The sequence below is a fragment of the Hirundo rustica genome, chromosome 3 (genome assembly GCF_015227805.2).
Source record: "Hirundo rustica isolate bHirRus1 chromosome 3, bHirRus1.pri.v3, whole genome shotgun sequence".
NCBI lineage: Eukaryota > Metazoa > Chordata > Aves > Passeriformes > Hirundinidae > Hirundo > Hirundo rustica.
In genome coordinates this window covers 115,134,778-115,147,687 of record NC_053452.1, presented here as the reverse complement: position 1 = coordinate 115,147,687, position 12,910 = coordinate 115,134,778, and the positions used below count along the sequence as shown (strand labels likewise).

At 43.9% G+C, this 12,910-nt stretch overlaps 1 protein-coding gene across 2 annotated transcripts in view; it reads right to left on the bottom strand.

The window, feature by feature from the left end:
* KIF13B (kinesin family member 13B) overlaps window positions 1–12,910 on the bottom strand; it is a 53,448-nt gene that overhangs the window by 24,861 nt on the left and 15,677 nt on the right. The window contains exons 13-24 of one of the 2 annotated variants that reach the window (XM_040058001.2): window positions 12,477–12,611; window positions 10,412–10,441; window positions 9,777–9,876; window positions 9,340–9,466; window positions 7,987–8,042; window positions 6,909–7,033; window positions 5,623–5,799; window positions 4,038–4,130; window positions 2,683–2,835; window positions 1,698–1,775; window positions 1,137–1,190; window positions 291–311 (exon numbers count right to left, since the gene is read on the bottom strand). In XM_040058001.2, coding sequence (XP_039913935.1) covers window positions 291–311; window positions 1,137–1,190; window positions 1,698–1,775; window positions 2,683–2,835; window positions 4,038–4,130; window positions 5,623–5,799; window positions 6,909–7,033; window positions 7,987–8,042; window positions 9,340–9,466; window positions 9,777–9,876; window positions 10,412–10,441; window positions 12,477–12,611 — 1,149 coding nt within the window. The remainder of the gene's footprint in view (window positions 1–290; window positions 312–1,136; window positions 1,191–1,697; window positions 1,776–2,682; window positions 2,836–4,037; window positions 4,131–5,622; window positions 5,800–6,908; window positions 7,034–7,986; window positions 8,043–9,339; window positions 9,467–9,776; window positions 9,877–10,411; window positions 10,442–12,476; window positions 12,612–12,910) is intronic. The other variant, XM_040058002.2, reaches the window with a different exon arrangement.

The following is a 12,910-nucleotide window of genomic DNA, read 5'->3' as shown; positions in this document are numbered from 1 at the left end:
TGAAATGACTTCACCCTGCCCAAAAAGCTGTGAGAAATGGCACTGAACAGCTCCAGCTCTGTAAGAAACCATCAGACGCACCCAAGGAGAAAACTTCTCTGCTTTGTACCAGTTCACGCTGCATTAATGACAGGATTTCAATGGAAAAACTCGTTTGCTCTGTGCTATGCAAATGAGGCACCACCAGCAGCATCTTCAAAGCAGGAAATAAAAGCGTGTGAGTGAGCAAAATCGACTTTATAGTGAGATAAAATTATTATCCCACTCATTAGGTGGACCTAATGCATTACCTCTGCTGGGACCTTTGGACTCTGAAACATGCAATGAGAGAAATCACGGAGGGGAAGGGAGGAGAAAAACAGAAATCATTAAGAATCCTAATCTTTAATTTTCGCTTTAAAAACCTTACAGTATTGAAACACCCCACGGTTCTCTCCAAACAGAAGTCGCTACAAACACTTTATCACCTGCACATATTTTAGCATTCTCTCCATGGATCAGATGTAGCAGATTTAGCAACCAGTGCTGGAGCACTACATCAAAATTCTATTATTCTGTGCAACTGCATTATGCATGAAAATGCCTTGTCACGACCAGATTCTCCCCCTCAAAATGACTCCACACTTGCTGGGCAGAATATCTATCAGGAGGAGATCCTTTAGTTGATCTAGGATTTGGAAAACAAGATTAAATTTAATTTTTCACCGTTTAAAGAAATGCTTTTGGGTCTATACTGGTGTTTTTAAGGAGTGAAATGGGCTGGATTATCACCCACCACGCGTTCAGGACCACTGGGAGGTCAGGGACTTTCTTCGCAGCCTTTATTCTGTACAGAGGTGGATTTGAACTTACATCCAGACCCAAACCTCCTCCTTTCTCCCAGAATTTTTCCCTCCACCCAGGTGAACGCTCTGGAAGAGCTCTAAAGCCGGACAATTCTCCTGAGCATCCCACAGGGGCTGGGACAAGACCTGGGAACGTCCCCAGAGAGGTCCAGAGCAGCACATCCAAACCTACTTCTGTCCCAAGCATCCAGGAGCACATGGGGGCGGCCCAATTTTCACAGATATTTCCCATTTGTGCTCCTAATCACTGGTAATTTCCTTTTAGTTCCCAGGAGATCTGCAGATACTCACCCTGTTACTGCTCAGGTTATAAGGAGGGGCTAAATCCTGGCGGCTTGCAGAAAGCTGGAGGAGTTAAAAGAAGCAGAATTATTTCTTAACAAGAACTTTGAAAAATTCATAACTATGCCTCTTGACTAGTAAGGTTGAAAAGAAACAGTTCTGTGGTTAAAGCAGAATCAAAGTCCAAGAAATTAAAAGGTGAAAATTTAATTTTTGACCTGGGAGGAGCCAGAATTTGACACTAGTTTGATTACCAGTTCTATCAAATTATTTCTTTCCAAACTTTGGGCAGCAGAAGTCTCATTTTTCTTGTGCACAACACTGGTACAAAGCTTAAGTTCAGCACATACTCATAACCTGTTTTCAAATCTTCTAAAGAAAAAGAGAGAAAAAGACCCAAAAAACACCTTCAACTTGGCAAGGAAATGAAAAATCGCCAGCGTTCAAGGAAAAAAATAAAAAAATAGCACAGAGGGGTGAAAAAGGTGGAAATTCACTGCTCTATTCCATGACTCCAGGACCTGAGAGCGAAGAGTGGAGCTGCTGGAGAAGCCAGCAGGGAAAACTCACCCGATTCACGTTGGGGGAGCTCAGGCTCCTGCGGCAGAGCTTTCCTTTCCCCATCAGCTGCTCCTTCACAGCAACTTCCTGGCAGTCACAAAACAAAGAAAATAAGTGGATTTGGCGAGAATTAAAGCTCTGATTGTCCCAGGATAGCTTTGTCTACACAAGCAAAATGTTTCTAAGCTGCCTTGTGACACAGGCTGCGGTCTGTGAAGTTTGCACGGCTAAAATTATGAATGGATAAATTTTAACATCTGGTATTTTGCTGATTGGCACGTGTCTCGATTCTAGGAGATGACAGAGCTGCAAAGACTAAGAGTCTCTTTCCTAGCTGAGCTCCTATTTTAATCCTTTAAACTAATTATAAATGACAGGGAACTTGCTTTCAATATTTAAAGTGCATCACACTTCCCCGTGAATTTATAGTGGGCAGGCACAAGCTCCAGCTTGTTTTGCATAACTTTTCTCTTTGTGCTTGCATAATTTATATCCAGGAGAACAAGTTTCAATAAATGCTTTTCTCTCCTGCATTTTTGCTGGTAAACAGATCAAGTTATAGTACTTAAAATTAACCCAATCAATGTCTCTTTTTATTGGCAGGATGGCTTTGGTGAATTCAAAGTAGAATGTGGGCAAAATGACAAAAATTCTGCTGGCAATCGCAGAAACTATTGCTAAAGCTTCAGAAAGCAAAAGCTACCTCCACAAAAACTCCTTTTCCTGAACCAGAATTAGCAATGAACAGCTTTAAAACCAAACCAAGCACCCCAGAACTGCGCCCTGAGCAGAGAACCCCCAGCCCCATCCGTGCTGGAGCTGAGCGAGGACACCTCTGCCTCCCTGGATCTTGGCCACAGGCCCACTTTGGGAAGCTGAGGCGTGCACTGGGGCGGCTTTTGGGGTTGTTTGGTAGTTTGTGTGCGCTCAGGAGGACGTTTGGACGGCGCACACTGCTCTCAGGGCGCTCCCTGCTGCAGCCCTGCAGCCAGACCTGGCGCAGCCGGTCCAGGGTGAGGATGTTCTCCACGGCCAGGACGCTGCGCAGGTATTTCTCAATGTAGGCTTCCGAGTCAGCTGAAGCTGCATCTTCCACGTTTGCTGCCATCCTGGCCAGCGCCTCCCGCTCCTCAGCCCCTTGAGCGTCCTGGGGAGGCAGAAAGAGAGGGCAGCATTTTAAAATAAACCCAGAATCCCCCACATCACTCCCGGGGAAAACGCATTTTTAAACCGCTTGGCAGCAGTTCAGCACTGTTCGTCCTTAAACTCAGGGGCAGATCACAGAATAGTTTGGGTTCGAAGAGACCTTAAAACTCGTCCCACTCCACCCCTGCCATGGGCAGGAACACTTTCCATCATCCCAGGTGGCTCCAAGCCCTGTCCAACCTGGCCTTTGATACTTCCATGGATGGGGAGTCCAGAACCTCTCTGGGCAATCACTGCCCCACCACCCTTGGAGAAAAGGGTTTCTTCCTAATATCTGTTCTAAATTTCTTCCTAATATCTATTCTAAATTTCTTCCTAATGCCCAATCTAAGATTCTGATCCAAATACACACCTTGTGCCATGCAGCCTGCACAGGTGCTCCTGCCCCTGTCACAGACATCTCAGGCTGTAGGTGGTTATTGTTTGGAGGCTTTTTGGGCTCTTTCTCAGAGTCTCACAGCGAGACACTGCCATTAATTAGCAAAAGGGCTGCATTCAGGTATTTCATAATTAAAAAGTGCTCGAGCACATTTGGGGCGTTATCTAACCTGAGAGGAAAACAAAATTTCGAGTGAGCTGCGAGAAGAAAAAAAACCAGAACACTGCTTGAGAAGCATTTCAACACAGAGTGCAAAATGCAGCAGAACATGGAAGAGCCAGGCAGCAATCAGAGTTTTGGCTCTTCATGTGTTAATGTTTTCACAAGTGCCCTGATAGAGCATCTCTTTGGAAGGAAAGGATTAGCATCTAACTGGGAATACGCTCAGGAATCAAGAGTTGCATAAAGACGTTACGGAGAAAAAGCCACTTTTGTTATTTTCCTCCCCAGATTCTCGCGCTCGCTCCCCGCAGCAGGCACTTCACCTGCCCATTCTTCCTCCCTCTTTTTCCCCCTCCTCCCCTCTCTTCAAACCGCCTCTTCAAGGACCTGAGCAAATAGATGCTCACTCGACAAAATACACAGTGACACTGATAAGACAGAGGTTGCTGCTAAGTCACAGGGTGTACAGGAGTGGGCTCCATCTTTCACAAACCACAGCTTGTGCTGGCAGCAGCAAGAGCCAGCACGCTCAAAATCAGGGGGGAAAGCACAGAATTAAGAGGCTCTTGGCCAATTTGAGACACTCTTTGTTTCTTACTCACCTCTGGAATGTTTGAGACTATCTCAAAAGTGACGCCACAGCCAGGGATGGAACTTCGGGGGGACATTCTTCGGAGGAAACTCTGCGCAAAACCCTGCGGGGAGGAAACACGAGGAAAATGAGGATTAACAGATTCCAGCTGAAATAAACACAATGAAAATGTGGATTAACAGATTCCAGCCGAAATAAACACAGTTCACAACGCAAGGAGCCCAGACTCCAAAGTCTAACCAATAAACATGTAAGAGCCAAAGATTTCAACTTGGAAAAAATCATTTGCTTGCTTATTGTGGATACAGAGAAGGATTCACTTCCTTCCTTGCAAGGTGACTGTTTCACCAAGCATCAGCTGCTTTTAGAATTTTTTTTTTTCTTCCCTGACAGAGCCCTAGGTAACTTGTCTTGAATATTGACAAGTACAGACATTAAATTCTTGACCAAAGAGATCGTTATGAAGAATGATTTAAGGGGCATGGTCATTGTTTATGCTGACTCGGCGCCTTGCAGGGTTAAGAACTGGACTGTTGAATTAATGCAGAGATGAGTCATTCAAAGATGCTGCTGAGACAAACTCCCAGGAAAGGTTATTGACGGGGGGTGGGTTTAGAAAAACAGGAAGAAAGCCAAAGATTCTGTGTCGAATGAAAGTAAAAAATGGCATTGACTGAATCTGTAGAAAACAGAATTGATGAAGACTTCACCTGATTGCGATTATTGGCACGCTCAATTGACCTGTTCAATACAGTCTCCCATTCCATATGACAAAAAATTCACTGTTCTTCCCTTGCTGAGAAAAAGCTGCTGCTTGATGGAAGCACCCAAGAACTGGGGTTCTACTTCCAGCACTGGGAGTTGCCTACAGAGTTTCTGGGTGTGACCACACCTCTCCTCTTTGCTCTTGCTTCAGGTTTTAACTACAGATGCGCAACCAGAATAACAATCCGGGCTTTCTGCTTTGTCATTATCACTGCCAGGGGAGGCTGGGTTCTCAGACAGTGCTGAACAAACTCCTTCCTCCCCCATCCTTCTCAGGATTTATATTATTTTCAGGGCATGATGCTGCAAATGGAATGACAACTTCACTGCCTGCCATTTATCAAACACCCTGCTCTCACCTACACATTATTGCAAGAGCACCAGCTGGAAAACATAAAGGACCAAGAGTGATTAACTCTGGTGAATTAACACATGGGATCTCTCCTCCAGCTATTCCTAGTTGATTTCTGAACACCTGGAGGTGTAAATACAAACGGTTAGCAGCAATGCCTGAACTTAATATAGGACTAGGGAAACGCAGAAGTTCCTTTGTGCAAAATACGAACTCCGAGCTCACGAGAAATTAACCCTTCCTCTTTTTCCAGTCAGAAAGCACTTGGGGGTGAAGAGAAAAATAAATTCCCCATGTTTAGATGCCTTACAATACAAGCCGTGCCATCATCCACAGCATGAGGGATTCCAGCAAAGCCACCCGGCAGCTCAAAGCCTCGCTGGACGCCGCCGATCCGGCGCTTCCACCCAGGCTGGGATGAGGGGAGAGAGGAGGGAATCCGAGTGCTGGGGAGCTGGAAGGGCTGCAGGATTTGTACCTGTCTGCCGTAGACGTTGACACAGATGCGCTTGCGCAGCACCAGCTGCATCTCTGCAGGGTGGCTGAGCTGGACAGTGGCTCTGACAATCAGGTAAACCCTCTCCTCTGCCGCCGTCCCCTTGCTGAGCTGGATGCAGTCGTGGACCGTGGAGTCCCACGAGGCTTCTGCTCTCACCTGCAAAAGGGGAGTGGGGGGGGAAAAAACCATAAATGTATCCTCTAATAGGCATAATTAGGTGTATAATTAACTGCAATTAATTAGGCATAATTAGCAAAAATACATAATACATAAATTTTGAGAGTCGGCTTCTCCGTTTCGCTCCCCGTGAAGAAAAAAAATCCCCACGCTTTAGAAGAGGCCATTTAGAAATCAAGATCAGTTTGCCAAATGAAGACGTTGGGATTAAAAATGCCAACTTGCTCAAACCCTGGAACATTTCCTCTTGAAAAAAGATCTCTGAATACCCAGGATCATTGCAAATAAATTATAAAATATGCAGAAGTGCAGGACCATTTGGACTAATTTATTAAGATAAATCAGAGAGCAACAGAGATTGCAGTGGAAATCTTCCATCACGCCACAAAAATTCTCCTGTCTGTATTTGAGAAATAACTTTGCTGAAGCCTTTCTAGCAACACAGCAAAAGCTGGAATTTTTTCTCCTTGCATGTTAAAATATAAGTATTACTGAAGATTTAAATGGTTTGTCTTCAAGCCATAAGACAACTGTCCTGGTAGCCAAATTTCCATGCTCTAAATACAAATCAGGACCAAAAAAAACCCCAAAAACATTCCCAGCAGAACTACCAGGAATAAAGCTCCTCTAAAAAACAAAAAAGTTTCAGAGAAATGAGGAAAATTTTAAGGAATAAAATAGAGAGATTCTAAACCTAACAGTAGAAATTATAAACCAACAATTGTAAAGTTGTGAAACTAGGAGTTATGTGCCAAAATGGAGGGAAATGAGTGTAACAATGCAGAGGTAAAAATGTTGACAATTAAGATTGTTTAGTTTTTCAGCTGGGGCTTCTGTACTCTGATTTGCCCAGGGCTTTTGCTCTGTTAAACACAAACTGAATCTCAGGCTTTTGGAATGCCTGGATTTGGGAAAAGGAAGATCCTTGAGTTTTACTGTTTTCCAAATCACGGTTACACTCCTTGAAAACACAGTTGCCCACAGGAGAAAGAAGTGCTGTATCATTCCTATGACATATTTGATGTATTATTTTCACAGGTGGACATATAAAAGAACAATTAATTTCCCTGGTCTGCAGCTTCCCTTACCTCAGTGTCATGGTGCTTCACAATCTGCAGCTCAAAGAATTCCTCCTCCTCCTCTGCCACCAGAGTAGCATCCCAGCCTCCTGCCTCTGGGTCATCCAGGTTATCCTGGGAGCTGAAGTCATCAGCTGCAGACAGGAGGGGATGTGGAAGGTGAGGAAACACAAAGCAATCACCCTTGTCAAGAAACATCAGCAAGTCATGAATTCGCATTTTCATCCCCAGCTCCCCAGCTTGGCTGCTTAGACTTCACCTACAGAACTAAAGCTGCATTGTTCCACTTCCAAAAAAAAATCCCGTTTCTATATAGAAAGTGTGCACAAATATTTGGGGACACAGACTCAAATGTGCCTAATAAAGGGCAGGAATCTCCCCCTGGGGCAAACACCCCTTCCTTGCCCACAGGTGGATTTTCAGCACTGAGCTCGTCTGGCATTAAATACGTGATGCTGTTAAGATAAGCTGCTGGTTGAACAGGAGAAAACACATGATACTTTTGGACTGTGATTAAACAAACCCTTATTCTGGGTTCTGAGCAGCTCAACCTGTCCTGGCTGGAGTGCCTCCCCATGAATTATTAACCAGCTCCTCTCTGAAGCCACTGGATCCATGGACAAACCACCAATGCCAGAAGATTGCAGCCCAGCTCTCCTCACAACAGGCTGTGTCACCTCCCCTTCTCACCCAACACTTCTCATCCAAATGTTAACCCTCTTTTGAACATCCCATCAAGGATTTATCTAACTGACTGCTCCCTGGATTGCTCTGTGGCTGTCACCTCCTTGGTTCCAACTTCCCATCTTTTGGTAGGAGCACGTGACAAATGCATTGTTTAAACTGGATCTTGCACTGGGATGGAGTGAAACATGGGATTATTAAAACCTGTGGTTCCTTCCACACATAATATTGTTTATTCTGAATCACTAAGCAGTAGGTTTCAGGAAAAATGGGGACTTCACAAATTAATCCACCTGCCATCCCAGGCTTTTGGTAATTTTGAGAGCTTGCTTCAATTCTGTAACGTCACTGGCTGGACAAAGTTTGTTTTCAAATTACCCTGCCAATCTTAAGGACCACTTACCATTCAAGTCAAGGAATATAACAGGAATGTGAGTTTCCATACCAGCCACAGGAGTCCTAAAATACAAGACAGGGACAATGGTGGCATTTAAAGTAACAGAGATTTACCCAGCACACGTCCCTGATGATCCAAACCCCGCAGGACATTGCATTCAGTCTGCAATTTTTAGCCAGACCATTGATAACCTTGGCAAACGTCTTTATTTTAATTTACTGCTGCAGAGTCCAAGAGACTCAAATAAATTAGTATTTCCTTTATATCAGCTCTCTTAGAATTATTATCTTCTTTGACCTCTGCTTTCTGAAGTGTTTTCTCTCTCTTAAATGCTTATAGCAAAATTAAGTTTATTTATTCTGACATACACATTCATGAAATGCAAACCCCTCTGCTTTAGTGATGGCAGGGAAAACGGGGAATCTGAAAAGTCTCAAAGTTTTTAAACTAACACTGATGCTGCCATTCAACACAGTAATTATTCTTTCTTACAAAACACATACTGAAGAGCCAAAACTGATGAATTTACAGTGAATTAGAGCAGGCTGGAAGTCTCATGTAACACATAAAGTGCTTGGATCATACTGAACATTTCCTCTGGTGCAAACCAGATTCTTCCTGGAGCCAGTTTCCTGCAGCTCCACTGTTTTCAAATCTAATGGAACACATGGATGTGAAAGTTCAGGTGCTTCCAGCAAGAACTTGATTATTTGTTATGTTTTAGCAGATCTGAAAAACTTCAGCTTAAAACTCCATGACACTCAATTCCATCAATAAATACTGTTAGAGGCTTGCTCAGAGAAGATATGCAGGAAGATGCAAGCAAAACTGAAGATGAGTTTGGGGTGAAACAACCCTGAATCCTTATCTGCAGCTGTTGCTCAGCACAGCAGCCTCAGTCCAGTGCTCCCTACTATTTTTAATGTTCAGAAAATTACATGGAGCACTTGCTGACTAAACAGAGCTTGTTCTCAAACCGGGAGCGCAACAAAATGCTCCTGGAGATGCAGTTTTATGATGAGAGGGCAGCCTTTTAAGTGAATGAACTAGGTAGTTAACATATTAGCTAATTTTTTTAAATGGCGAGTGCAGCGGTAATAAATATTGATTCCCTTTTTTCAGAAGGTTATAATTACACCCTGATCAATAACAGTATCGTTTACCAAACAGCATTTCTGGATTTCAGAGACACAACCTGATAAAATAACTTAAGCAAGAGGCCTAATTTTAACAACTTTGATCATGCAGGGTACAGAGGCCAGATCGAGGAGAGAAAGAAAAAAAAATGGCCACAATCCAAAGCCAGCAATGGGCTGTGCATCATTTTTACATCCCTCCTCTGGGAATGGATGTTCTTACCACTCTGCTGGAGCTCCAGGGATCCCACTGCCAGCAGAAGGAACCATCACAGCATTCCTTTCTTCCGTGAGGGTCAGCCTCATCTCCAGAAGCTGAGCCTCCCGATCCGCGTCGTCTTCTGTTTTATCTGCAAGCAGGACGTCAGTCAGGACAGCAGAGCAGCTCTGAGAGCCTCTGGCACTGATTTTGTACCAGCCATGACAGAATAAACCCTGCTCTGCTCACAGCCCAGCACACAAAGAAACACCCCCAAAGCAAGAATTTCGTAAAGGCTCCTCCAACTTTATCTTCACCCCTAAAAAAGCAAATTACCACTGAGTTCAGAGATCCAGCTCTCCATGAACACCTTTTCTTAATCTGGCAACATATTAAGATAAAAACTGTGTGCACATCTCACAACCTTTTACTGTTATTGCCTTTAACAGCATTTTCCTTACCAGGCTTCCCCACGAGTTTCTGCAGCTGCTGGTCAAGGTACTCCTGGCGCTTTGTTAAGGCACAGAGCCACTTCCGACGGAGCCTCTCCAAGTCCCTGTCCTAAAAAAGGGGGAAAAAACCACATTAAATACTGCCCCAGGAAAGCCAAGGTTTCCTGATGGTGGTTTGCACATCTTCTCAACCCTTCTGCTCGTCCTGCACCCAAGCAGAAGATAAGGAAGATGCATCCAAACCCTTCAACTTTCCAAATCTTATTTGAAGTATTTTCGCTTGCCAACAACTTAGGTTGTTTTTTTTTTTTTTCTGCAGTACACAGCCGAAAAAAACCCCTTCATTTTATACAATTCTTTGCCGCCAAACTACTCCAAAACTCACCGCTGGAGCAGGAAACCCCAGTCCTCTCACCACTCCCCTCAGTGTTTAGCAGCCTCATGTCAGGAGCCCATCCCTACCCCACACCATCCCACTGTAATGGCATTTGCAAAGGTGCCCTTAAAATTATTTTTTCAAGTGCTCACGTCCTTTAAAAAAACTCCCAAAACACCTGAGTATCCTTAAGAACATTCAGTTCCTCCTCTAATATGCTTTAATCTGAAGACTTCTGCATTTGTAGGAGAGGATTTTAAATTTTTACCTGATAACTGTCCATTTCGTCCTCTTCTTCCTAGACCAAAATATAAAAAACCCATGCCATTAATTTATTTTTTTTAATAGCAAGAAACACACTGAATGCAAAAGGTGTAACCATTTTAAGCCATATTAACAGTCTTACATAAAAACAAAAGTCTGAGTTCAGCCATGGCGTGGTCACAGAATTAAAACACGCTGACATCCCAAAGATTAGCTGCTATCATCTCATCTAAACACCAACCAGAACTATCCAATAATCCAAAAATTCACAGTAATGTAACTATTAGAAGTCTTAATAATTGAAAAAAAGTGAAATACAAGAAAGAAACAGGAGAAACAGCTTCAAACCTGTTGATCCTAGACAGCAAAGGAAAATGCTGTTTTTCCTCCAAGACTTAAGTGTGAATGTTACAGCAAGTGCTGAAAAATCAAAGTCTGGAATAGAATCCCAGAATCCCCAAACTGTTAAGGTTGGAAAAGACAATTTAAAGATCATTGAGTCCAACCATCAACCAGCACCACCACCATGGTCAGCACTGAACTGTGGAAGTGTCACATCCACATGTTTTTTGAACACTTCCAGGGATGGGGACTCTACAGCTCTGCCAGAGCTGGACAACCCTTTCCATGAAGGAATTGTTCCAAATATCCAACCTGAACCTCCCCTGGCATATTTTAGGGCTGTTCCCTCTCATCCTGTCTCTGTTCCCTGGGAGAAATCCCGATCCTGCCTGGCTGCCTCCTCCTGTCAGGGAATTCCAGAGAGGAAAATTCCCTCCTGAGCCTCCTTTTCTCCAGGCTGAACCCCTTTCCCAGCTCCCTCAGCTGCTCCTGGTGCTCCAGCCCCTTCCCCAGCTCCGTTCCCTTCCCTGGACACGCTCCAGCCCCTCAGTGTCTCTCCTGTCACGAGGGGCCCAGAACTGCCCCCAAAACTGAGATGTGATTGGAGGTAACTTTGCTGCAAAAGAAAAGAACTGTAGAAATTCTGCTGTAAATCCTAGGGAATTAGAACAGCAGCCACACCAGGAGGGACAATGCAAGACCTTCGACCTTATTATTTTCTGATGGCAGACACCGCCTTTAACTCTGGACCTTCATCCCAAGCAGAGCACAACTGCCCCTCCTCACAGGGAATGGAAGAGGAAAGAGGGCTCCAATCCTCAAGGATTTATTACTTACCTAGTTAAGCAGTAACGAGCCACCAGAGCCTACTTTTCTACCTTAATCATGAAAGCAAAAACTTAGCTAAGCTAAAAATGAAAAAGCCATAGCGAAGAGGCATTTCCTCAGTTCAAGGTCTTAAGACAATCTCTCACATTCCGGAGACGTCTGATTTACCTGAGATAAGAGAAATGATAATAAGGGGAACTAAAAATCCAGGTGCTGATGTCCAAAGCCTATTGTGAGCAACAGGTCTCATAAAATCTGATTTTTCAATGGCCCTTTCCCAGGGGCGTTATCAGTGTCAGGCACAACTCACTGGTTCCTCTCTTTCTCTCGAGTTTAAGTCTTTCTTCTTGACAGAATGCGCTGTTCTGGGGATTGCCAGCTCCGTGGGGTAATTCTGGAACTGGTCAGTGGATCAGGAATTCACTGGGCAATAAATAAGGTGAGGATGCCAGGATGCTCCCCTGGGACTTGTCCCTACAAAACAGGCTGAAAGGGGCACTTGCAGGTTGTGGGTCGAAGAAAATCTGCAGGAATCAATCATTGTGTCCTAGGAGAAACTTGTTCCACTCAGGAGTTTCCTGGCTGTACAGGAAGGAAACGTCGGGTATCAGGGGCTGCTGTGACGGAAAAGCTGCAGGGAGAGCCAGCAGGAGCATAATTCCACGTCTAATATTTTACAGGAATAACTCCTAATGGATTTTAGGAATGTTTTGCATTTTCTTTTCTTCTTCGAGTGGTGTGTTAAGGCTGTGCTGCTTTCAAAGATGGGAAAAAAAACCCCAACCAAAACCAGAAGAGACACAAAACATTTTACAAGCGTTATTTTGGCCATTGAAAATGATTCCCTTTATGCTTTCCAGCTCTTGGAAATAGCTGACAGGAAACATTCAGAGTTTTACCTGATAATTTTGTGACTTGACATGTTTTATTTGAACACAGCCGATGCCAACAGATAATATGGATTCCTCCATCAGTGGCAAGGTCCCAGATTCCTGCACAGATTTCACTTCAACCTGGATCCGTCGAGATTGCCCCTGTCCAAATGAACAATTCGAAATGCTTGTTTTAAAAAAAAAATGAATATGAAGTGCTGAAAGTTTAATTCCAGAGAGACCTCTACTGGCAGCCATTGGCAAGGAATACTGGATTTTTCTGTTGGGAAGAACAAAGAGCTGCAATCACCCCTCCTGTTGCAAGGATTTGTATTTACAGGATTTATGAATTCACACAGAAAAAGGAAAGTTCAGCGTTCAGCAACTTCCTAGTTTACTTTTCTAGAGGGGTTTTCAAACATACCCTTACAGGATTTTATTTTTAATACTTCTGAAGGCAG